This window comes from Aedes albopictus, chromosome 3 (genome assembly GCF_035046485.1).
Source record: "Aedes albopictus strain Foshan chromosome 3, AalbF5, whole genome shotgun sequence".
In the NCBI taxonomy this organism is placed as follows: domain Eukaryota; kingdom Metazoa; phylum Arthropoda; class Insecta; order Diptera; family Culicidae; genus Aedes; species Aedes albopictus.
The window spans coordinates 367,913,261-367,940,600 of NC_085138.1; the positions used below are offsets into that span (position 1 = coordinate 367,913,261).

The 27,340-nt window shown below is 39.6% G+C and overlaps 1 protein-coding gene across 8 annotated transcripts in view; it reads left to right on the forward strand.

The window, feature by feature from the left end:
- LOC109397126 (whirlin) overlaps positions 1–27,340 on the forward strand; it is a 343,758-nt gene that overhangs the window by 40,705 nt on the left and 275,713 nt on the right. For all 8 annotated transcript variants that reach the window (XM_062855530.1, XM_062855537.1, XM_062855532.1 and 5 more), the window contains exon 4: positions 13,829–13,959. In XM_062855530.1, coding sequence (XP_062711514.1) covers positions 13,829–13,959 — 131 coding nt within the window. The remainder of the gene's footprint in view (positions 1–13,828; positions 13,960–27,340) is intronic.

Here is a 27,340-nt window from a genome sequence, read left to right on the forward strand (position 1 = left end):
GCGTTAAATTCGGAAGAGTAGTCTGGTAAAAGTTCTGGGAATTGTGCGAAGGTCCGAGATTCTCGAAACTTTTGGAATTATCCGCATTACGGGAGTCAAAACGTCTTTGAAATGGTTGATTGGGTAGTCCAAAGTTCTTGCTAGAAGTTTGCTTCTGCAGGTTCTCCGGAGTACCCAAACCTTCTAACGCTTGCTGATCAAAATCAGGCAAATCCGGTAGATCGGGACTTTGTTGCAATCGAAGATCTTGCGTATCTACCGGCAAACTCGGGGAGTTTACGTTAGGAATTATTTTGCTGACGATGTCCTGTAACTCAGAAATCTTCTCGCGAAGTGTTTGCACTTCACGGTTGGTTTTCTGTAGTCCGGATGCAATCGTACCAATGGACGCAAGGCCGCTACCTAGTTTTCTGACTACATCTTCAAGTGAATCCACTCTGGATGCAGTCCTAGTTTCGCTTTGATTGATTTGCTCTTGCGTCCTTTTTATCTCCGCCCTTATGTCAAGTTGTAATGTTTGACATCGCGAATTTCTTCGCCCACCGCCTGATTGGAGGATGCTTCAACGATCGGAGGTTGGTTTCCTTTCGGTGAAACATCCTTTCCCGCGGCAATTTGAGCCAGCAAATCCTCACCATCATCTTCTTTGTTTTCCTCTGTTGGCGTGAGAGGAGGCACCAAACTATTCGCGAAGTGGTAGTTATGGAGGGCTACCACATCGCTCAACAAATGTACAAAGGCCTCATTGGCCTCCCCCACGACATAGTTTTTGACGATTTGGAGCCGAGCACCCAGATGGAGCAATCTGCTCCGGTAAACCTCCTTGTTCGGACACCTGTACCCCAAATCCTCCTTCATGGACTCAAATTTGCCACGACAAAGCTCCAATTCAGCGTCAATATCCCCTTCAAAGGAGCGGACAGCGGTCTCGGAGCATTTCTGCTCACTGACCAAAAACGCTCGCAGTCGACGACGCTTTTTGGAACTCGATTGACCCGATTCAGGAGGGATAACAACACCGCGGGAGTTCAATTCAAAGTAAATTTCGTCAGGTTCTAAGTGATCGGCACGCAAATGGAAGTAGGCGACGTTGAACTCCCCCAACGTCAACATGTCGATCGGCATTTTGACGAATGAGATCACAAATCTTCAAAATGTGGACGAAATTAAAACTTACCAACTGTTTCGTAAGTATAAATACGGTGAGGAACCAATGTACGGCTTACTGACGGTTCCAAAATGGTTCTCGGTCACCAGGTTGCGTCAAATGCTACCCCAAATCGGCCCAAAAGAATCAAAAATCCCGCCCTGAGAACAAAGAGACCCAAAATGCACCAATTCGTTCTGCAGACGAGACGAATAACCGATTTAGGACAACACACAACAATGTAAAATAAATTAAACGACCACGCGACTGTGAAAAATATCCCCACCACTGTGTTTATTCCACCCAAAATCCAAATTTTGGTGGAAGTACCCCTCGCTCAGTGAGAAAAATCGAAGATTTTTCGTCAAATTTACGTTGGGCGCCAATTGTAAGGAGATTCTTTCAGCCCTTACCCGCTGTTACCCGGCAGGGCGGCCTTAAGCAGGGTACCTCCACTAAAATAAGGATTTCGGACGGAATTTAATTTGAAAATAACAATAAATAAATTTTGCAATAAACTTTTATATTAATCTATCTGACCTGTTTTGCCCCGTTTTCCCCAAGGCACTGGTCGCTGGTCACACGTTGGGGCCCTTGCTGCAAAACGGTGGTGGTGGTGGTCGTCGTTTGTTTCGCTCCCGCACGGACTGTGCGAAGCTTCTTCCTTCTTCTTCTTTCTTCTTCTATTTCTTCTTCTTCTTTTTGGGCACTTTTAAGACTGCTGAGCAGTCGTCCTTGGCGTTTAGCTAGGGGGAAGAGCGGGCTCCTTTGTCGGATCCCCCCTAGCGACGGTGGTGTAAAACACCGGATCTATCCACTCGCCGTGAATGATCCCGGCAGATTCCGCAGAATGCTGCCACAAGTTGTACGCCCCTTTGTACAAACTTGTCTTCGTTCTCCTTGACAATTAGCTACACGGGCGAGACTGGCTCTATTGGCTGAGCCCGTGTAGCGAGAACGGTCGATGTGTGGTACACTTGGCGAACCGCAATGGCGGTGGTCCACACACCTTTTGGCACTATCACTAGCACTCACTTGTTCCCGAACCGCGGCCGGCACTTTCCTCTTTGGGAACTACGAACGGACACTCCCGACGTTGCTGGGAACAACCATCCAGCTAATATATGCAACACGGAGGCTGATTCGCGCTTTTTCCCGGTCCAATTAAACGGGGAACACAATCGCGTCCGTCGTTGTTCGCGGTTCGTAACTTTCTCCAGTTCCATCAAAAACAAAACAACACCACACACCACACTCGATTGTTTCTGCTGCTGTTGCTGCTGCTGCTTTTTGTGTGCCATGTGGTGGGGGAGCTTGGGGGTCAAATGCCTCACCGATACAATATATGCGATTTGATTTCCCTACATTCTAATTAAACAAATATCAAATAAAAATTTATAAAAACAAACAAATTAAAATATTGCAAAACACAGTGGTGTTCACAAATGTAGCACAAAATTGTAACCGCGGGTTACAATGTGTCCAGACAAGCTGAAGGTAATCGTGGAGGGTCTCTTTCCGAAGCACGACCCAACGACGTGGCCACCAACACCGTATGGTGAGGAAAACGACGGTAGTGCGGAAGCTCGGCGAGTCTCCAATGTCGAGCTAGAAGCAGTGGCGAAGAAACTAAAAGCGAGCAAAGCTCCGGGTCCGGACGGGATCCCCAATGTGGCGTTGAAATCGGCGGTCCTAGCTTATCCCGATATGTTCAGGACGATGATGCAGAAATGTTTGGAAGAAGGTCACTTCCCAGACATATAGAAGGTGCAGAAACTGGTTTTACTGCCAAAGCCAGGAAAACCGTCGGGTGATCCAGCATCGTATAGGCCGATATGCCTGCTGGACACACTTGGGAAGCTGCTGGAAAAGCTCATCCTTAACATGGTGGTACCGTTTACAGAAGGAGAGCATGGACTGTCACAGATGCAGTTTGGATTCCGTAAGGAAAAGTCGACGGTGGATGCTATCCGCACGGTCCTGGAGAGGGCCGAGAAGGCGTCCAAACAGAAGAGGAGAGGAAACCGGTACAGCGCCGTAATCACAATTGACGTCAAGAATGCGTTCAATAGCGCCAGCTGGGAGGCCATCGCCGTAGCGCTGCACAGAATGCGGGTTCCAGACTACCTGTGTCGGATCATGAAAAGCTACTTCCAGAACAGAGTCTTGGTGTACGACACTGAAGCTGGACAGAGGAGAATGAATGTGACGGCGGGAGTTCCACAGGGCTCCATCCTCGGGCCAACGTTGTGGAACGCTATGTACAACGGAGTGCTAACGCTACAGCTACCCACAGGCGTCGTGCTCGTGGGCTTTGCGGACGATATCGTCTTATCAGTAACAGGCGAGTCACCGGAGGAGGTAGAAATGTTGGCGGCAGAATCGATCGGTATCATCGAAAATTGGATGAATGGAGTCAAGTTGAAGATAGCCCACCACAAAACGGAGGTGCTATTGGTGAGCAACTGCAAGGCAGTGCAGCGAGTGGAAATCTCCGTCGGAGAACACGCAGTGGCGTCGAAGCGAGAATTGAAGCACCTGGGTGTGATGATCGACGATCGGCTAAACTTTAACAGCCACGTCGACTACGCCTGTGAAAAAGCAGCGAAGGCGATCAACGCACTGTCGAGGATCATGCCAAACACCGGTGGTCCGAGAAGCAGCAAGAGGCGGTTGCTAGCGAGCGTGTCATCTTCAATACTGCGGTACGGAGTCCCAGCCTGGGGTGCGGCGCTAAAAACCAAGCGAAATCGGGGGAAGCTAAACAGCGCGTACCGGCTCATGGCCATACGAGTAGCGAGCGCGTATAAAACAATATCGTCGGAGGCAGTTTGTGTGATTGCAGGGATGATCCCGATCTGCATCACCTTGGAGGAGGACATCGAGTGCTACGAGCGGAGGAGGACCAGCCAAGTGAGAACGTTGGTGCGAACGGCCTCAGTGACAAAGTGGCAACAGGAATGGGATTCCACGGAGAAAGGAAGATGGACCCATCGGCTCATCCCTAATGTGTCGACTTGGGTGAACAGGAAGCATGGAGAAGTGAATTTCCACCTAACCCAGTTTTTGTCTGGTCATGGCTGCTTCAGGCAGTACCTACATCGGTTTGGCCATGCCGTTTCGCCCTTCTGCCCGGAGTGCGAGAACGTGGAGGAGACACCGGAGCACGTGGTGTTCATCTGCCCCAGATTCGAGGCGGTAAGAAGATCGATGCCGGCATTAAGCGTGGACAACATCGTCGACGAGATGTGCCGTACTGAAGAGACGTGGAATGCGATCAACAGAGCAGTCACAAAAATGATGACGGAGCTGCAGCGGAAGTGGAGGAGCGACCAGCAAGCTGGGATCGCTTGAAAATTAAGTGCACAGATGAGAAGCACTGTTTAGAAGCGACAAAAAGTGCAAAAGCACTGTAACAGAAGAGCGCATGAGCGCATTGCCCCCCCTGAAGCAGTCGCAGCAGTGGTACCAGGGGGATCGAGGCATTTAGATGTAGCAGAGTTTTTCCAATCGGTTTTCTCTGCTGGGGAGGTAGGGAGGAAAAAAAACACACACACACAGACATCACCTCAATTTATCGAGCTGAGTCGATTGGTATATGTGACTCGACCCTCCGGGCCTTCTATCAAAAAGTCATTTTTGGAGTGAACATATAGCCTTTCCAGTACACTTAGTGTACGAGAAAGGCAAAAAGAGTGTGTAGCAAGTCCCAAGAACCATGCATTGGTTCTATGTGCAATTTCGGATGTTCTGGTCAATCACGGAGTAGCAACTACGACGTGTACGGTTATCTTTGCTTTGCCTTGCTTTGCAGGTTTATTCAAAATACATTCAAACCTTTTTGCCTTTCTCGTACACCGAAGTGTACTGAAAGGCTATATGTTCACTCAAAAAAACGAATTTTCGATAGAAGACTCGGAGGGTCAAGTCACATATACCAATCATCTCAGTTCGACGGTTTGAGATGATGTCTGTATGTATGTATGTATGTATGTCTGTGCGCAAAAAAAGTTCTCTCACCTTTAGGGCACAATGGGAAGTGCCAATTTTTCGGATTATAGCTCAAATCGACCCGGAATTTTACCGCTTTGTTTGCTATTGAAAATGGTCCGGATCGGTCGAGGCGTTCCGGAGTTATGACCATTTCAGTGATACGGACCAGCACCGGTATCACTGGCCGTATACAACACTGAACCAAACCCCAAACACATCAAACTGCGGCGATTTTTGTTACCTTTACCATGTTTGTCGAATTTTGTGTGGAAATCAGCACTGGAGACCTGAAATTCAACGATGTCGGCCCAAAGTTCAAGATAGCATCCGAATATTCAAGATGCTGGCTCCAAAATCAAGATGGCGGCTGTTTAATAGAGTTTTAGGCTCTATGGGTATATTTGGTATGAAGAAAAAGTCTGGACTCCAAAAATGGCGTACAGAATAACCAAGATGGCGGTCTAATATCCAAGATGGCGGCTCCAAATTCAGTATGGCGGTTGTTTAATGGACTTTTAGGCTCTTCAACCATGCAATATGGGTATATTTGGTATGAATAAGAGGAAGGGAAGAAGTCTAGACTCCAAAAATGTTGACAAGAATATCCAAGATGGCGGTCTAATATCCAATATGATGGCTCAAAATTCAAGATGGTGACTATTTAATGAAGTTTTAGGCTCTAAAACCATGCAACATAAATGTATGTAGGTATGGGTAAGATGTCCGAAGTCCAAACATGGCGACTAGAATTCCGAAATGGCAGTCTTAAACCCAATATGGCAACTTCGGATTCAAAATGGCGGCTATTCAATGGTTTTTTTAAACTCTTAAATCATGTCCTATGGTGGGTATATTTGGTATGGGGAAGATTTCCGGACTCCTAAAATGGCGACAAGAATATACGAAACATCCAAGATGGCGGCTCCATATTCAAATTGGCGGCTGTTTAATGAAGTTTTAAGCACTAAAACCATTCAATATGGGTATATTTGGTATTGGGAAAATGTCTGGAGTCCAAAAATGTCGATTAAAATAGCCAAGCGGCGAGCAAAATATCTAAGATGGCGTCTCAAAATTTAAGATGGCGGCTCAAAATCCAAATGGAGAATTAGGCTCTAAAACCATGCAATATGGGTATGTTTGGTATGGGAAAGACAATCGGAGTTCAAAAATGGCGACCAGAATACTCAAAATGGCGTCCCGACATTCATGATTGCGGCTGTTTAATTGAGTTTTGGGCTCTGAAACCATTACATATGGTCATATCTGGTATATGTTAGAAGTCTAAATCCAAAATAGCGGCACTAAATTCAAGATTGCGGCTTTTTTTCAAGGGTTTAAGCACAGATAAACAGACGTAACTCTTAAAGGAAATTCCTCAAAAACTTTTTCCCGGTGACTTTTTTATGAGCACACTGCCATCTTTTGGTAGAACCACGCGGCCCTGCGGCCATGATGGATTTCAATTTGACGTTTGTCCAACACCCACACTACTAAACAAAGCGCCTGTAATTTTCGTTTGCATCATTCAGCAACATGTACACTGGCAAACGTCAAAGCGATCGAACACTAGAGCATCTGGTGGAAGGATCGCGCAAATCAAATGAAATTAAATTTATCGCTAAATGCATATGCCAAATCGTTTTGAAGAGTGTTACGTCTGTTTGTTTGGGCATAAATATCAAGAGCCAGAAAAACGATATGATTTTTGGTCCATGAAATGGATATCTGTTAAACGTATGAAAGTGTGATATTCATCAACATGACACTTGAGTTTTGTTGAAATGGATTTTTAAAGGCACGGGATAGGCGCTATCACCGCTAGGTGGATTAATTAGGGGTTTTTTTCAGGGATTCTTTTAGATTATTTTTCGGTAACGCCCCAGGAGTTTCTCCAAATATCATCTCAAAAGTTCTTGTAGAAACAACTCCAAAATCTATTCGTTGGCATTCTTCAAGGATTTTTTCAAGAACTTCTTTGATGAATACCCTGCAGCGAGTTCTCCAGTTCTACCAGGTATTATTTAAAAAAATCTTAAAAAAATATTTTCAAGAAATTTTTCAGTGATGCTCTAAAGAATATATTCAAGATTTGTTTTGTTTCTGCCGGATTTTCTTCGGAAATTTCCCCAATACTTCAGTGATTGTTGTGTACTTATCTTTTCCAAAGATTCCTTCAGAAATGTCTTGGGGATCCCTCAGAAATTTATTGAGAGAACTCTTCAAGAATTTAAACATTGGATATGTTAAAAATTTCTGCAGGAATTTCTGCAAATATATTTATAGAGAATTATTTAGAATCTCACTTCGGATTTCTTCAGGAATTCTGTCTGAAATTTCTCAAAAAGTTTTCTTCAAAATTATTTTCAGAGTTTCTCCAGAAGCATTTCATGATTTTTTTTATGTTTTTTTTTCAATAAATTCAACAGGTTCCTTAGAAATTTTCTCAGGTATTCTCCTAGGCATTCATCCAAAAATACCTCTACATATAACATCAGAAACTGCTTCAGGATTCTTTATCCGGAAATTCCTCCAAAAAAATTCTAGAAATCTCCAAAGATAACATCAGGCATTTTTAAAGAGAAAAATTTCCCTAAAATTCATTATGGAATTCTGTTTGAAGAGTTTGATCTTCCAGTATTTTTATGCAATTTTTGGGAAAACTTTTAAAAAATTTCTGGATGGATATCTGAAACAATTGCTGATAGAGCCGCAGGAGTAATTTCTGAACATACTTCTAGAAGGAATTTTCGCAGTAATTCTAGAGGGAATTTTCGCAGTAATTCTTGAAGGAATTCCTCAAGGAATTATTGAAAAAAACCTTTAAACAACTGGGGGAATTTCTTGAAGAAAATTCCAGTAGAATCCATTTAAAAATTTCAGAAGTATCTTTGTTTGAGACAGAGACTGCTGGAATGTCCTTAACATTCCTTAAGGAATTCTGTTTGATCTTCCAGTATTTTTGTGCAATTCTTGGAAAAATTTCTGTATATTTTCTGGAGAAATATTTGAAACAATTATCGACAGAGCCTAATTCTAGAAGAAATTTTTGCAGAAATTCCAGAAGCACTTTCTTTTGTAACTCCAGAAGAAATTTCTCAAGGAATTATTATATGAAAACTGGACGAATTTCTTGAAGAAAGTTCCAGTAGAATCCATTTAAAAATCTCAGAAATATCTTTGTTTGAATCTTAAGAGGAGTAGCTGAAGAAGTCTCAGGGAAATGCTTGAAGGAATCCCAGGAGGAATTTCTGAAAAACTTCCTGATGAAATATTTGGAGAAACTCCTCGACAAACTCTTGATTAAATTCATAGAAAAAAATTGAGGGATTTTAAGGAAAAATCTAGAAGTCGCTTGAAATATTTTTTGGAGGATTTTCTGATCGTATTTATGAAACGTTCGGTGGATATATTCCAGAAAAAGAAGACACCCCCATATAAGCTTCGATAAAGATCCCTAGAAAAAGCTTTTGAAATATTTCTGAAAGAACTCATGTAGAAATTCCCAGGAAATAATTCTGTTTTTTTCCCTTAAAAAATCTGTGGAGAAATTCTTAGTTATCCTTAGAGTAAATGCCGAAAAAAAATCCGAGAAAAACATAGAGGGATTTCTAGATGAAATCGTGAAAGAATCCTGGCTGCTTAAATCACTGAAATGTCAGATTTTCTGGAGGAATTCCTGCAAGATTTTCTGAGTGAACCCCCAAAGAAATTCCTGGGCATATTCCAAACAGAACTGGGGTCTCCAGTTTGCCTAGTAGTTAAGGCTATGGATCGCCAATCCGGAGGCGGCAGGTTCGATTCCCGTTCCGGTCGGAAAACAAATCTTGACTCCCTGGGCATAGTGTATCATTGTACTTGCCACACGATGTACAAATTCATGCAATGGCAGGCAAAGAAAGCACTTCAATCAATAACTGTGGCAGTGCTCTTAGAACACTAAGTTGAAGGCAAGCAGGCCAAGTTCCATAAAGAAGAAGAAGAAGATTCCAAAGAGAATTTTCAATGGAATCCATAGAACATTCAGGAACAAATCACTGGTGAACTTCTTTAGGAAATACTTGTGCGAATTTCTTAAAAAATATGTGGAAAATTTTCTGAAAAACAAAAACACTGAAAGAATTAATGAAAAAATATTTGAATGAATTCATGAAGCAAATCCTGTAGACAACTTAGAGAGAATCAATAGAGAATCTCCAACAGAATTTTCTTAACTTATCTCTAGAAGAATTTCTAAACTAATCCCTGGCGGAGTTTCAGAAGAAGCTATTAGAAATTTATTAAAACGAATTCGTGGGAATTATTTTTTTAGACATCATTGAAGGGATATCTGAAGGAAGCCTCAGAGATATTTCCTAAAGAATCTTTACTAGAATTTCTGGTGAAACTGATAATGGAGTTTCTAAAAAAATCTTGGTAGGTTTTAGGACCGAACTAAACGGAGTAATTTCTGAAGGAATCCATAGGTCAAGTTTAGAAGGAATTCAAAGAAGATTTCTTTCAGGAATCCTTTGGCAAACTCATGGCGGAAGAAATTAATTTCTGAAAAAATCTCAAGAGAAACTTGTGGGTAATATTTTGAAGGAAATTTCAGAAGAGTTGTGGAAGATTTTCTTAAGAAATCCATAAAGACATTTCTGGAAGAAACGTGAACTTTTTTTCTGAAAGAATCGCTGATAGCATTTCTGAATGACTGCATGTATGATTTCTCGACCGGGTTCCTCAAATAAACTATCGAGGAATTTCTGCGGACATCCATAGAAGTTTTTCAAAAGGTATTCGTTGATAAATTTCTGGAAGATCTTCTGAAGAAAGTTCTCGAAGAGTTATCGAAGCATATCATGGAAGATGTTCCAACAGATCTTTTAAATGAGACCGTGGAAGGTTACCTGATTAGGATTTCTGGAATATTTTCTAAAACTCGAAAAGAATCCATGTAACAATTCTGGAAGTATTCCAAGAAAGATTTTATTGGAGAGTTTTTCAATCATCCTCTGGGTTAATCATTTGCAGAAATTCTATACACGCAACCTGAGATTGGCAGATTCTAATACAGTTGGGTATGAAACATATACAAATATTGTATTAGGGCCTTGCAAATACAAAAATTGGTAGGTGGCAGTATACCAAAAATTGTATTGGCTTCCTAGAATCTGGAAAAGGAAAATTTCGCATGTGTGCGTGTGCTCTGTCGCACTGGTTTCTCATTATTTGTTCTATTTTTAGACTGATCATGGCAGCAGCGGCGGCATCAAATACCAATACATGTTTAAAAAGAAATACGGGCGGCGGCGGGAATCGAACCGAGGCACTGTAATGGTGATTCACAGTACCCTGCGCTCTAATCAGCACGGCTACAACTGCACATGGATAGACACGAGGCTGAAAGCCATCATCATCAACACAAACGTGGCTTGGTGATGGAAGTGATACAGCCGCCACACTGCACAATGGGTCCAGAGCCGCATTTGCGAAGACAAAACTGTTTAAGCTTCAGCTTTAAGTTTTAAGACACATATTGTGTTTTAGAAAGTTTATTTTCAATTGTTGACCCTATTCCCTATTATTGTTATGTTTGGGTGGTTCGTCTGGTTAAACTGATTAAAAAATCTGCTTTCTAATAACTTTATGTGCGATGCCATGATGGATAGTGATGGATCGTTTAATTAGAAATTCCACCAATAAACGGCAAATTTTAAATTTCATATATCTCAGGACTCTCACCACTTAGAAAGTTGGTGTCTTCGACAACGTTGTTAAGTGAGTCAAGGGCTTACAGTTAATGGTCCACTAGGCGGCGCTAGTTACACATTTGCTAAATCATTCAAATGATTGATATTTTTTCGTGAAGTAATCAACAAGCTGTAAGTTTGTTTTCTTTGAACGTGTCTAAGTCAAGTCAAAGGTTTTTCAAAGAGCTATGTATTAGTCATAATTGTGCAATGTCGCATTTCATTCGGTTCACTTGATCCAGAGATATAGCAATTAAACGAAGAACACTCAAATATGAACTACTTTATTAGAGTTGCTCCAATTTTATGTAAAGTTATCCAATCGAGCCCAAATTTGTACCGTTTATAGCTTACTAGTTGTGCAACTGGCAGGAAAAATTTGAGAATGTTTGGTGCATTTTTGAAAAAGTTACAGCTTGCTGAATATATTTGAAATAATAAATAAAAGTTGCATGCTTCAATTAATTCGCCGCCTACTGACAGAACCTTGAACCAATCAGCTAATCAACTGAGCGGCCGTAACCAACCTAACAACATCGCCGAAGACATCAAATTTCTAAGTGATCTGAGTCCTGAGATGTATGGAATATAATATTTGTTTGCTCACTAGCGCTGCCTTGTGGTGGAATTTTGAATCAAACGACTCATCATTTGTTAGTTCTTGACCAGCCAAATAATATTGCCGAAGACACCAACTCTCTAAGTAACCAGGATGATGAGATATTTGGTATAAACATTTCATCAGTGTTACGTCTATTTGTCTCTGGTATGACAGATATCACAGACAGCAAGACGTAGCACTGCCGAAATTTCCGTACCGTACATCTTAGCACCATGATTACTTAAATATTCGGTATACTTGGCAAAGTTGTTAGGCCAGCCAAGGTTTTACTGGTGATGGGCCGTTTGATTCAAAATTCCACCACTAGGTAGCGCTGACGATAAATTAATTATTATATTCCATATATCTCAGAACTCTGATTACTTAGAAAATTGGTTTCTTCGGCAATGTGGTTTGGTTTATTGAGGCGTTTCAGTTGATTAGCTAGGATTCTGCCAGTAGACGGCGCTAGTTGCAAATTAGAAGAAGCATGTATCTTTTACTTATTATCTCGAATATATTCAGCAACCTGTAACTTTCAATAATATGTAGGGAATATTCTCAAATTTTATCTGCTAGTTGCACAACTAATTAGCTATAAATGGTACAAATTTGAGCTCGATTGATTAGTTTTACATGAAGTTGGAGCGACTCCAGTAAAATGTTTCATATTTGAGTATTCTTCGTTAAAGTGCTATATCTCTGGATTAAGTGAACCGAATGAAATGAAATTTTGCACATTTATGACTAATATATAGCTCTTTGAAAAACCTTTGACTTGACTTAAATATGTTCAAAGAAAACTAAATTACAACTTTTTGATTGCTTTACGAAAAAAAAAAACATTCATTTCCATAATTTTGCAAATGTGTAGCTTGCGCTTCCTTGTGGCAAAATTTCGAAACAAGTGGACCATTAACTGTAAGCCCTTGACCTACCAAACAACATTGTCAAAGACACCAACTTTGTAAGTGACCAGAATTGTGAGATATATTAAATTTAAAATTTGCTTGACCTCTAGCACCGCCTAGTGGTATATACAAAAGCATGCTAAGTTTTAAAAATTGCCTAAAACATTTTTAGCAAGTTGTATCCTTTTATAAAGTCCACCAAAACTATTTTGATTACTTATTCCTCAACGAGTTTGATTTAATTGGTGCAAATTTGGGCTTGATTGATTATTCAACTTTACACGAAATTAGAGCCCTTCTGAAAGTTTATGACTAATGTATTGGTCTTCATGTATCGTTGGACTCGACTAAAATATGACCAAAGGCAAAAAAGTTGCAATTTATTGAAAACTTTTCGAAAAGTTGTAATGATTCGAATGTTTTATCCAAGGGCTGAAAGTCTCTTTAATAAAGACAAATCAATCAAATCAATCGAATGTTTTATTTTTTTAAATTTGTTATAAATTTGTAAAACATTTCGATATTGTATAGAAAATAATTAATCAGCAGATTTTTGGATAAGCCACACTTGATTGACCGTAATCATTTCACAATAATGAAAAAAAAAAGAAATGACAGAACTTGGCAGAAACATTTTTGTCTTCGGAAATACGACTCTAGACCCATTGTGCACTGAAAAGCCCGCATCCAGCAGGTTGCTGTTTGCAAGTGGAAAATTCCATGTAGACAATAGGACGCGAAGCTCAGCAGCTAAGCGAAAGTTATTTTTAGACGCAACCCGGTTCAACTTCTCGGGTTTGAATGGAGGTGTTTGTGTGTAGTGGTATGGAAGCTATGAAACCGTGTAGCGCATCTTAATACAACGAATGGATTATGATTTATCACATTTTCTGTACGTTTTTAATACATAAATTGGTAGAAAAGGCATATCTCAATTTTTGGTAGCTTTTCTTGTTTTGCGTGTAGGGTTCTATGATTTCTTTGAAAGGATTACCAATAGAATTCTCAAAGAAATCTCTTCGAAAGAATTTCAAGCAGAAATGCTTGTGTTAAGCAACCCCTGTATGAAACAAAAGAAAATATACCTAGGAGGGTGCAAAAACTTATATTTATGTATTAAAAAACATATTTAGGATACGAAAGAGTCATTTCTAATGTCATTTATAGGTTATTTTTTTCCACTAGTTTTTTTTTATTTAAATATCAAAAAAAAAAAAATACAAAGACGGGGCAAATGACGCACAGTGGGACCATTCTGAGAAAAAACGATCAAAACTTAGAGCCCTTAGATGACATTATTAGAAGTTTACGAAGTGAAACGTTTCACCAAATTACGGGAAGTTTTGTTTTCACTGCGATAAAAACGAAAAACTACTGTACTTAGATAATAATCCCAACAATACTTAACACGAGTTATCTTTTGCCTTTTATCTCCTTCAACCAGGTGTTGGCGTGTATATATCGCGGATAGAGGAAGGTTCGGTAGCGGAACGAGCCGGTCTCCGACCCGGCGACACGATACTGGAGGTGAACGGAACGCCGTTCACGGCCATCAACCACGAGGAAGCGCTCAAGGTAATGTTTCGCAAAACTTTGACCCGATTTGATTATTTTTATTACATACTTAATTATTTTTTTTACGTTTGAATCTATCTTGATTTTTTTCGTCAATTGAGCATTTCGCGCACTTTTTTTATCTATTGTACGCAATTAAATCACACAAACCCACCCGAGTGATTTCCACCCCCAAAAACACTTGATTGGCATTGATTTTGTTTTCGTTTTTGCGAATTCTATGTATGATGGCACTGAAGACGGTATTTGTCTGAGGAATTGGTTTCGAGAGTGATTTATGATTTTATTCAATTTTTCACCAACATCACGGAGCTGCATGAAATCGAACTTCAATTGCCAAGACTTTTACTTCGACGATAACAAGACTCCATCTGCGAGAGTAATTTTAGTTTACCGTTCGGAAGTTTTAGTTTGTTTCAAAGGTTTATCATTTCATTTATGACCACCATGTTAATAACATAACCGAGAAGAAAAAGGAAAAAGATTGGCAATAGAAAGACTTTCACTCTGTCACTAACCCCTCCTCACTGCTTTCGGTAGATTTGCTTCCTTCTTAGTTTGAATGAGTAGTTTTCTGGTAGAATCCAGTTTAATCCTTTTTATGCACGTTTTCAGCACGTTGAACAAATTCCCACAACAGTTTAGTATGGTGTAGCTCACGAACAGAAGTAGTTAGTCTCCCTCTCTGTCTTTCTCACCCCAACTTCTTTAGAAAATTTTAGTTGATGTATTTTATGAATGCATTAAGCGGAGCTGCCCCAAAATAAAGTTTTCCTTTTAGTTGATAATCCTCACCATAAATGCAGTTTTCTTGTGCGCAGAAATGTCCATGGTCGTTGTCTTTGCTGCCGTCATCACCAGCCGAGTGGAATTCTGTTGGTAGTGGGGACAAAAACTTGGTCAATTACTGGAATTGTCACTTGCAAATGAGTAAACGGGCAGTTTGTTATAGTGGATGATGGCATATAACGTCGAATAATGCTGTTGAGATTGTGGTGGAAGAATGTTGGAACAAAAAAAAAACTGTCTTAAAAACGAAGACAGAGAAGACAGAGAAGACAGAGAAGACAGAGAAGACAGAGAAGAAAGAGAAGACAGAGAAGACAGAGAAGACAGAGAAGACAGAGAAGACAGAGAAGACGGAGAAGACAGAGAAGACAGAGAAGACAGAGAGACAGAGAAGACAGAGAAGACAGAGAAGACAGAGAAGACAGAGAAGACAGAGAAGACAGAGAAGACAGAGAAGACAGAGAAGACAGAGAAGACAGAGAAGACAGAGAAGACAGAGAAGACAGAGAAGACAGAGAAGACAGAGAAGACAGAGAAGACAGAGAAGACAGAGAAGACAGAGAAGACAGAGAAGACAGAGAAGACAGAGAAGACAGAGAAGACAGAGAAGACAGAGAAGACAGAGAAGACAGAGAAGACAGAGAAGACAGAGAAGACAGAGAAGACAGAGAAGACAGAGAAGACAGAGAAGACAGAGAAGACAGAGAAGACAGAGAAGACAGAGAAGACAGAGAAGACAGAGAAGACAGAGAAGACAGAGAAGACAGAGAAGACAGAGAAGACAGAGAAGACAGAGAAGACAGAGAAGACAGAGAAGACAGAGAAGACAGAGAAGACAGAGAAGACAGAGAAGACAGAGAAGACAGAGAAGACAGAGAAGACAGAGAAGACAGAGAAGACAGAGAAGACAGAGAAGACAGAGAAGACAGAGAAGACAGAGAAGACAGAGAAGACAGAGAAGACAGAGAAGACAGAGAAGACAGAGAAGACAGAGAAGACAGAGAAGACAGAGAAGACAGAGAAGACAGAGAAGACAGAGAAGACAGAGAAGACAGAGAAGACAGAGAAGACAGAGAAGACAGAGAAGACAGAGAAGACAGAGAAGACAGAGAAGACAGAGAAGACAGAGAAGACAGAGAAGACAGAGAAGACAGAGAAGACAGAGAAGACAGAGAAGACAGAGAAGACAGAGAAAACAGAGAAGACAGAGAAGACAGAGAAGACAGAGAAGACAGAGAAGACAGAGAAGACAGAGAAGACAGAGAAGACAGAGAAGACAGAGAAGACAGAGAAGACAGAGAAAACAGCGCAGACAGAGAAGACAGAGACGAAAGAGAAGACAGAGAAGGCAGAGAATACAAAGAAGACATACAAGGCACAGAAGATTTAGAGACAAACGAGACAGAGGACAGAAGACGCAGAAATCTGAGAGGACAGAGAGGACAAAGAAGGCAGAGCATGAGCATGAGCATGAGATGACCGTACAATTCGTAGTTGCTACTCCGTTACTGACCAGAACAGTCAACATTGCACAGGGAACCAAATGGATGGGGCCTGGGTGTAGCTTTCCATTCTCAATGTGCAATTTAGAAGGTTCAAAACTTTATATTGTCAGTACCGGCGCCGGCCACGTCCTTACGGTCATCGAGGAAGGGAAGGAATGTTGGTGTGACATCCGTTGCTACTAGAGACCGTGTGTACCTCCGCATCCCCACGGTTGTCACAGGAAGGAAGTTTGTTACAAAGGAAGGGAAGGGATAGAAAGTTACATAGATCTGGATTCACATTGGTAAATGATGTGAGCTATGCAACCCTTGATATGGTTTAGTCTTCCGCCAGCCGGCTGTCGGAAGAATACAATAATTTTATTGTATGTTTGTGTATTAAATTTAATTGTATACCGGGTATGAATATTTTTTAAACCACGCTTATGTCGGATCCACTCGTAATAACGCACGTTTTAAGCTTATCGTTTCTCAGTCAGAAAATAAACTGTATGCAACTCCGTTTAGTGTTACTGCCAATGCTGAAAAACCAAAACCCGCGCCGTAGCTTTACGAGTAAACTGGACAACTAAACAACTAGAATCGTTGCTTTTGAGTTTTATCTATGTTCTTGTATTACTTTTTTTCGCGTTCCCGTGTTAATAAGATTGGGGATAATAAAACCGTTGTACATATTTATTATTCGCGAATGTTCGCAACGCGTAATATAAGTTGAAGGTGTGATGAACAGAAATACATTATCGTAAATGTTCGAAAAAGATATCGAAATTATGGAACTCGGCACGAATAAATCGACGCGGAAAACGTGGTCTACTTGTCACTGTATCGTACGGTAATCTTGACCTTTCTAAAGAAAGAGATACTTCGCCGTTTTGATCGCTGATTGCCTGCTTGTAAATCTGAAATAGAAAAAAAGTATTAAATTGTGATACGTTCTCCACTGTTATATTTTTGTAAATTGTTATTTATATATAGTTTAAATTTACCTCCATCCCTCTGAAACAAATAGTATATTAGCAATGAAAAATAAATAGAATAAAATAAATAAATAAATAAATAAATAGTGTAAAAAAGTACACCAAATCTTGATCCTGGAATGTTCCTGCATTTAAATAAACCAGGCTGGAAAATAGCAAGATCAAAACTTGAAATGGTAGATCTTACACCGTAACGCACCATTCCAAGGTGATCTACCCACGTTACGGGTTGCAGAGAGGACAAAGAAGGCAGAGAAGACAAACAGACCAGAGAAAACCGAGATGATAGAGTTAACAGGGAGGATAAAGATGACAAAGATGAGATCATAGAGAGGACGGAAAGGACAGAGGGGACAGATAGTCAAAAAGGACAGATACGTCAGAGAGGACAGACAAGGCACAGAAGAAAGAGAATACAGAGAAGACAATATGGATAAAGCTAATGGAAAGGATGCTTGTTATTAAAATTAAATGTAAAAAGACCATGCTTTCAATTTTTAGATCACCAGGATTCCAATTATATCATCCTTTTTTATACCAAAACCGCAAACCACCTCATCTCAGCAGAGACAACATCGAAGAAAGCCATCACAATGAAAAATGAATCCACGGGCTTCCTGCTTCGGGGCGGAGCGGGCGATGTGAGTCGGTTCGGTATGCCTTTTTACCAGGAAACCCCAACAACGATTATGCTACTTTGCTCCGGGCTCATCACACAAACTATAACAAACTACGGTGCAGTACACCACTAACAACTCAGTACGGGCGGCTAGCTAGTGGGATGCATATCAAAGAAAACAACCGTGGCAAACTCCACCGGATTATCGTCACGGCAACCACGCCACCAGGATGTGATGTTTGGTCACAGAGGATGGCGTGGTTTTTCTCTTGGATGGAGCAAGGATTTTTCTTACAAGTTTTCAGTCAGTCGTGCTTTGTAGTTGTTGATGGAAGCTTGTTTATAAACCCTTGAAAACGTTTAATATTTAATTTAATAATCTAGAAATTAAAAAAAAAATACATTTATCAATGAATTTTGCAAATAAAAACTCAAAGTATACTGCAAAATATAGTAAAATAAGGCATATATGTTACATAGAAATAATCTGTTAAAATTTAGATTGATAACGAACATTTCCATTTTTTTTTCTTGGGAAGAAACTTGAAGAAATGAGAATAGATATTTTAATGTTTTTTTTTGTGTAGCTAATACATTTTGTAAAATCCATTACCGTCGCTCTGAAGCATCCTCACTGCAGATAGAGGATGCAAACGAGAACGCTTGAGAGAGCATTAAAAGAAAACTTTCGGCAATTGCAGGAGGGATTCTATGAAAGCCACGGTTGAATGTCTTGACGTGGTCATCGTCATCATCCTTTGTACAAATTTACCAAGAACTATCCCAAAGGAATAGTTTTCTTCCTCTTACAGTTTTTTTTTTCATCAGAAATGCAAACACTTTTGGGAGCTTATCCCTGCAATGGCACACTCCCATCAGAACTGTGAAGAAACTTCCTCATTTTCTCCAGAGCATTAAATGTAAAAACACCCACCTTTTGGAAAATAACACCATCACTTTGCACCGACTACGACGACCAAGACGAGCGCGCCCCTAATGGGAAATCGCTTCTGTAAGACAGGAAAATTGCCTTGGCAAGTGTAATTACCTTCCAGTTACCGAACGTCCCCGGGCCCTTCATAGTTGCTACGAGCTAGTGGAAAGCTCATTCTCCGGTGCGGAAAACTACACACATTCCATTTCAGGGTACATTGATTGCTGCGGCGGTGGTGGTGTCTAGTGCTGCATTTTGTTCTGTCTGGTCTGGTTTGGTCGGCTTGACTGCCGCAGTCGGCAATGTCAGTGTCAGTGCCGTAACAAACTAGTCCCTGAACTTAGTTCGGAACAACTGCAAGGGAGGTGGAGGAGGATATTTTTCTTTCGAAGCACTGGAAAATCGCTTGAATTTTTCTTTTTTGCGAATCTTTCTACGGAAATAAAGCTTCGGAATCAGTGACAGCGCTAGTCATGAGCGTAGTCAGAAGGGGGCTCTACAAAAGTTCTCTTAGTATTCTAACTGGGTCGCAACATCCAGTATTGTAAGCATTCGACACTTTTCACTACCTTCATTTTGTTGCCGCAATCGTGTGTCAGCTTGCATTGTTATGCGAAGTATGCACTTCAAACGAAATCGCTCAAGTAATTTTCGTTCAGTGCATTATTTTTCCGTGACCGGAATGGTCAAGAAATTTAACACAGCAAGCCCCATTTGATTTGACATTTCGTTTCAGCTCCGTACTAGGATCCGGAATAAAGCGACGCTTTATTATTTCTTGAGCGATTCCTTGCCTGAATTTTCCACGCATCGAGATAGGCCAAGAAATTTCATGCGATCTCCGTACTACTCATTACACTCACGCGCTACCGTTACCTCTTACACACAACACGAGCGGTAGAACGAAGATCAATAAATATAAGAAAGGGTCAAATCAATGTCATCTGCAACGATAAATTTCGATTATGAATGTTAATATTAGTTTATTCTAACATGTTGCATTGAATACGACTCACATATTGCCAACACAGGTCTCATTATCAAAGAAGACAGGAATAACAGAAGCCGAACCGTCTCCCGAAGATGCTATCGTGGTGAAGTTCATTCGTTTGACATTTTTGTTTCGTACGGTAGATTGATTGCTTGTGTTGCGAACGTCGGAGACGAAGGAGGCCGAATATCGACGAAAAGGTTCAAATGACTGTGATCTCTTACAAGACTGGCAACATCACAATTTAGCGGGATAAAGTTTATTACTCCGAAACAAAGCATTTCTGGTACATGGTGTCTTCGACAAAGTTTTTTGAAAAGATTAGGTGCATTGATTGCCAAGAAATTAGTAGTTTGCAACTTATCGGCATTGGTGGCACCACCATCGAACTTTTAAGTTTTACGACCTGGAGACTTTGCGTCTTCGGCAAAGTTGTTCATTTCGACAAACTAAACAACTCTTTCTTAGCCGTCAAAATTCCAGTCATTTAAAATATAAATTTCAATAGTTTAAAATCAGTTTATTGAGTTTATTTTGGTGTTTTAGCGAGAAACCCTCACATTTTCCGATGCAGATGCATCAATTAATAACTTTCGGACAGAAGTTGGTGGAATATTAACATTAATAATCAAAGAAAAAATGTCAATATATTTATCGAAAAAACAGTGTACTTTTCAAATTATGATATTTTACAAACCGCAACAAAAATCGTAATCTGACATTTTCAGCAAATACACATCAATAATAGGCAAACATACTATCAAAATGTTGAAGAGGTATAATTTGGTCTTTTTGAGATATTTGATCTTTTGTAATAGTATTAGTAAAGATGGTGCCAGCGTCTAATTTTTGACCGTGACACTATAGATAATTGGTTTCTTCGGGAAAGTTGCTTGTTTTGACAAAATGAACAACTCTCCCATAAACGTCAAAATTTCACGAGAAAAACTTGTCTCTAGGATGTGAAACTAAAAAGTTAGATGGTGACGCCATCTATGCGGAGTAGTTGCGAACTACTATTTTTTTTGGCAATTTATGCACCTGACTTTTATAAAAAAAAACTTTTTCGAAGACCACCATGTACCGGAAATACTTCGTTTTAAAGCAGCTAATTCAGTCTCGCTAGAATGCGTTTCTCGCTCTATGTGGCATTGGAACTATGTGTCATGTGTCATTATTCAAACTATAAATTGCAAAACACAAATTCAATAAAATAACATGAGATTTTTTTAAATTGTTTCTATTGATTTTCATACTAGAGTTTCCACTGACATTTTCTTCGAGAACTTCAGGAAAAAATGTCTTCAAAAGCTACTTAACCCTCAAATACCCAAATTTTTGATTTTGATCTAAATATCATTTTCGTCATCTAAAATCGATTTGAACATGTTTTAGAAGATGATTCTTTTTAATTCTCGATTTTGTGAATTTCGGTTTTTGATTTTTCTAATTTTTATTTTTGAACATCCCCACGCCTTTATATTTTTCCAGAAAGACTGACTATTTGTGAGACGGATTTTTTGAGACGAAAACATTTTGAGACTTTATGATTATTGCTGTCATATTTTTATTTTTATTTTTTTATGGAAAACTTTATTTTAGGAAAATAATTTTAGAGTGTATTCGACACCCTTGAACTACTTTGCTATAATAGAATGATTCGGGGGAAAAAAATAAATGTGTTAATTGTAGCGATTCAATACAAAATAAACATTAACTTCTAGGTGACTAAAACATCAATTTTTAAGTTTTAAAATGTAAACACGCTTTAAAAGACACCAAAAACCATTTTAAGATATACAGAACTGGCCTTAATATCAGCTAAAAATATAAAAAATTTGGCACGAAACAAAAATTACAAAAAATGCTCAAACTATACCCCGTCTAAAGGCGGAGTTGGATATTGAATGGTTAAGTAGTTTGTTTTTTCTAGGATCCCTTAAAAAACTCTTTCTAGGATTTTACCTGCAGCTCCTTCCGGTGTTTCGGAAGGAATTTCTGAAGGTATCCTATATGCATTCTAGAGGAATTTCATTAGTTTTCTACGTTTTTGTGTTGTTTTGGTGCTAAATAGCAAAAAGAGTAGAACATCATGCAGAATTTTTTTTCTGGAAATCCTAGGTCATCCAAACTGTTCTTGAATTTAGAACCTAAAGTCTACGGGTGTAACAGTAACTTTTTTCGCTAAAAAAAGCTACGATTTGTTATCTATCATGTCCAGTGAGTCTTCTGAAAGGCCAATAGACAGTGTCAGATCTGTTGGAATATCCTTGGTCATCCAAACTATTCTTGAGATATGATCCTAAAGAGTCTACGGATGTAACGGTAACTTCTTTCAGTATGCAAAGCTACGATTTGTAATCTATCATGTCCAGTTAGTCTTCTGAAATGTTAATAGACAGTATCAGTTGGGATATCCGGATATCCTAGGTTATCCGAACTGTTCTTGAGTATAGATCCTAAAGTCTACGGGTGTAACGGTAACTTATTTCATTATACAAAGCAACTATTTCTAATCTTTCATGTCCAATAAGTCTTCTGAAAGTTCAACAGACAATATCAGATCAGTCGGGATATCCAAACTATTCATGAGTTTAGATCCTGAAGTCTACGGGTGTAACGGTAACTTCTTTCATTATACAAAGCTACGATTTGTAATCTGTCATGCCCAATAAATCTTCTGAATGCTCAATCGACATCATAAGATCAGCCGGGGCCATCCAAACTATTGTGATGTTTTAATATCTATCATCTATAGCAATTGAAGTTTCTGTTTTAGCTATATGTATAGAGTTATATTGCATAATCTATTTTACTTACTGCAGCTCACAGACTACAACCAGAGGCTACAACATAGCTAAATTGTCAAAAAATAGTGTGTAACATCACTATCTGAAATGAAATCGCCTCATATCACAGTGGTTGTTATTTTCAACTAAGCTTTATAACAGTAAGGAAGCCCATTATATCCCGAAAATATATAACAACGCTTATTGTTCCTCCAACTACTTTGGTAAGTACAGTGGATTATGTAACACTACTTAACGTAGTGGTAAAAACTATAATCACAAGTCTAGACCTGAAGCTATGGTCTCCGGAGTAGTGCTGTTGATCAGGAATATCTCAAAACTATCTTGAAATGACTCATGATATGCCAGGGGGATTACAGATTACGGTTTAAAGTGTAATGCGTTTCGTTGCGTTGCGTGGTAACGGAGTAATTCGTAGATTGCATACTAAAAGTTGTCATGTTAAAACTTTAATACTCCTATTCAAATTGCTTATGGGATGCTATTAAGGAAGGAACAGCTATCCAATCAGAGGTTGAAGTAAAAAAGACATGAAAACTTCCAAAGCCCATCTTCTCCGTTACGAGGATAGGAAACGAAGTGATGGTATGACACCTACTTTACAAGAGGTCAGAGACTTATCGACGCCCCCATAGGTGTCATGGAGTTTTGGAGTCATGGATATTTGGAATGGGGATGCACTATAAGCGAGTGATACGAAAATATTTAGATTGTGTAAGTGTATTTGTGTGTATCATGTAGATGTATTGGTGTAAGTGTAGGTGTTTTAGTATATTCAAACACCTACGTTGGGAGTGACGTAGCTAAGAGATTTTGTCACTCCATGGGCCTTTTTGCATCAGGGATGGGGCACAGGTATTTACACTGTGTCCTGGCTAACATGCTTGGGCTTAAGCGCCATTGCTCGCTCTTTGAAACGATAAGAAACATGTTATGTAGATGGAAAGGCATAGAAGGGAAGGGATGATATCTATTTATCGAGATGCCAGCGACTCACCGACGCCCTCGTAAATAGAAAGAAGATGGGATTTTGGTACGGGAAAGGTCGGGTATGATTAAGTTATGGGACTGGATTGTTATGAAATTATTTTGGGGTAGTTATTTTGAAATACACATCAAGAAGAACAGCAAAACAAGGCGTTCAATTGGGACGGGCTCACCACGTTAAATCTCCTGCAACTGCTTCACTTGAAAAGCATCAGCCGAAATCGATATCACATCCGAAATGCCGTTTATTTTTTCTTAACTGCTTGACCGTGAAGGCACAAAATGACTAATAAAACTATGCGGAATAAGAACCAACGAATTTTTCATATGTGTTATAGTCACCTTGGTTGGCAACACGCTGCTCCGAGTTGCAGGAGTACCGGAACAAACACGCTCTTCCTTCTTTGCGAATCATTGCGCGATGATACTCTCAACGAAACGTGGACGCGCGGCAACACAGTACACATTAGGCGGATTTTTGGCCGGAATATTTGTAAAAATAAACTGATACTTCAACGCAAAAAATATGACAGCCGAAACTCAATTACAGTGTAAAGTGTAATGTAAGAATAACTACTGTTAAGGGGCCATTAGACTGTTTGTCATAATATTTGTCATGTCTAATGGGACCTTTACTATCAAGAGCTGAACTTCAGGATAGTTCGCACGATTCTCAATGTCTTAAAGTTTCATAATTATATATACTAGACTTCAGGTTGGTCCAGTCACCACGATTGATTATGCAACGTTACTCAGTATGTCGGATTTAGCTGATGTTACGAGTGTAGATCTGAAGTTCTGAACTCCAAAATAGTTTGGCTGACCTGGAGCATTTCCATAGTGTCTCTAAATGACATATGAGATTTCAAGAGCTTCATGGATCTCAGCACATTATGCTATGCAATTATTTATGGTGAGAACACATAAACGATCCTGATGTCCCAAAGGGGGCATCCATAAAGTACGTCACGCTTAGAGGGAGGAGGGGGATTGGCGAAAGTGTTACAAGCAATGTATTAAGAATGGGAAAAAAAAACCGTACGAAGGGGAGAGGGGGGTCGAAAATGCCCAATTTTAGCGTGACGTACTTAATGGATGCTCCCAAAGGTTTGTAATAAGCTAGTAGACTTCAGATTACTGTAGTAGCTGCGGTTGATTATGCAACGTTGCTCAGTATAACAGATATGGCTCTTGTTACGAGTGTAGACCTGAAGCTCTGAACTCCAAGGTAGTTTGGCTGACCTGGAATATCCCTATAGTGTCTATAAATGACATTGTAGATGTCAAGAGCTTCACGGATCCCAGTAGGTTATGCAATGCTATTATTTGATGCGGAAATACAAAGATTTTAAGGACTTCACTATAGGACAATTTAGAACACCCAGAACATCCCAGAATATAAAACACCTTTTATTATTCTTGACCAAGGGTTAATGAATGCATATAAATGTATCCCACATCCAAGTTTAGCTTTTAGACCAACTGATTTGTCAATTATTTCGTTTTTACAAAATTCATGGTGTTCAGGATGTTCCAGGTTGTCAATGAAGCCCCAAATACAAATATGCTCATTTCTTCCTAATAGAAGACTCAATTTGCAGCAACTTTGCCGAAGACTGTATTCGGTTTTATCGAATGGGTGAGTTTATACAGCCGTTTCTATGTTGGGGTTATCTATGCCCCTCCGGCTCCAAAGGGTTAATTTATCTCTGAGAATATCACCCAGCATTCACTTCAAAAATTGTTGTACGAATGGCGAACGACGCCCATTTGACATGACTTATATTTAAGAACATACAAGAAACGCTTAAATTCAAGAAAAAGTTTTAAAATTTTATCAACATACTTGTCTTTTTAACATTTTAAATCTTTTTATTTAATTCCCGTCTTACTAAGCACCGACCAATAATGATCGAGTTTATTCATGCAACTTGCTTAATGCCTTATGGCCAATTTGGTATCAATTACTCATTTATAAATTAGCTTCTATATCATGTAAAAATATATTGTGGAAGAACTATAATTTTCTTTAAAAAAAGATTGAATAAAAGTCCCTCGAATTCTGTTTCCGTCTTAGTGCACGTCTATTTCGGGCACAACCTGAATTCAATTCCCCCCTTCCCAGACACCTTCTACGTTACACTATGGTGGTTTATTCGAAAAGTCGATCAAATTCTTCGCAATCCAAACCAAATTATGTGTTCAAAGTATTAGATGGATGTTATTTTACAAGAACTACAAAAAAAATCAATCAATATTTTTGCCCACCAGACCATTGTACGCCATTACAGTGTAACGAAAAAATCTTTCTCTGTAGTTATGAAACACGATGTTTCGCATGCAGAAAATTCACGCAACCATTTGCTTGCATCCTCCCTAGACGAAGACAACTTCTTGTTTACATCGGTGGGAATAAAACTGATTTATTTGAGCAATTGAACAGCTTCTGCTGCATTCTGCAACAGTGGAATCCAACTTTGAAGTGCCGCAGAGCTTTTGTGGGGTGTGTAATGAAGATTGGTTCAACAAATGATTCTGACGAAGTGAAACTTCGGCCAAGTGCTGCTTTGGTGCGGTTGCCTTCGTCGTACGCAGAACGAGAACAATTTTCAAATCCTAATTGGAGTGATTCGTGTAATTATTCGATTTCTAGTGCTACATGGGGTGGTTATTGATAGTCTATATCTGATTAGCCATTGGCAAAGTTAAGTTGGAAAATCTGTAATTATTGGCTTTTTCTCGTCTTATATGATAGGAACTAGCACATATGATGAAGTACATTTCTACCCTGTCATTTATTTGCATGCATTTACCAGAAAAGCATTGACCTGTAATCTGACAGACGTTTCGGTTGTTAGCTCAAATAAAGGGTCTCGTACGTTTTTATAAGGGAAATTCATCTAATTCTTATTTGGTTGAGAGCTGCCATTGGATGAAAAGTTCTCATTTATCCAAATTCACAAATAATTAGTATCCTACGAGTATACAAAACACTTTGCCATCTAAATTAGTGTTTACTTATTCTTGGCATTGAATTCTACTCTAAACATTTCATCGTATGTATGTAGACTCACATCCCAACCATATTCTTCAAACACATGCCTTTCATGAGTAAAACAAACTTTCGGTCAAGGTAACACATTCAACAAGTTCCGGACATTTCTTTCATTTCCTTAGTTTTCCCTCCTGCTCATTGTATTTGCACGTACGTACCTACATACATCCTACATTCATTGAACTTCCGACTAGAGCTACTCCCCAAAAATGTAGCATAGAAGCAGCCAGCAGCAGACCCGTAATTGCCCGAAACAAATGGATTATTCCTGTTCCGACATTTACTTCCCGTAGGGGGCACCCACTATTAGGCCGGTGATTTATCGAATCTTGCTCCTTTCCTTTCGTTGTAAATATCGAACCAAGCGGCTTATGCTGGGAATGTTTTCTCCACCTTCTTCATAGGTTTTATTGAAAAGGTTACCATTGCATAAACGCCCACATTGTTGTAGTTTAGCGTGAAAAAATGTACTGTTTTAGCTGCATGCTTTTGTTTTCCGCCCTGTGCACTTGTTTTCTCTTATTCTTTCTTCATAGTGATTTTTCCATCTCTTTACCCTTCTCCCTATAGTCCCCTGACTTAGGATAGCCGTAATAGCAAAAACACAAACCAACTGTGCTAGGCTGTCCTCTATCTGTCTCGTATTTAGAAGGCTCTTCTCTCTTCTATTGCCACGTTTGCTTTTTCGTTTTTCTTCTCACCCTAAAACTGTAG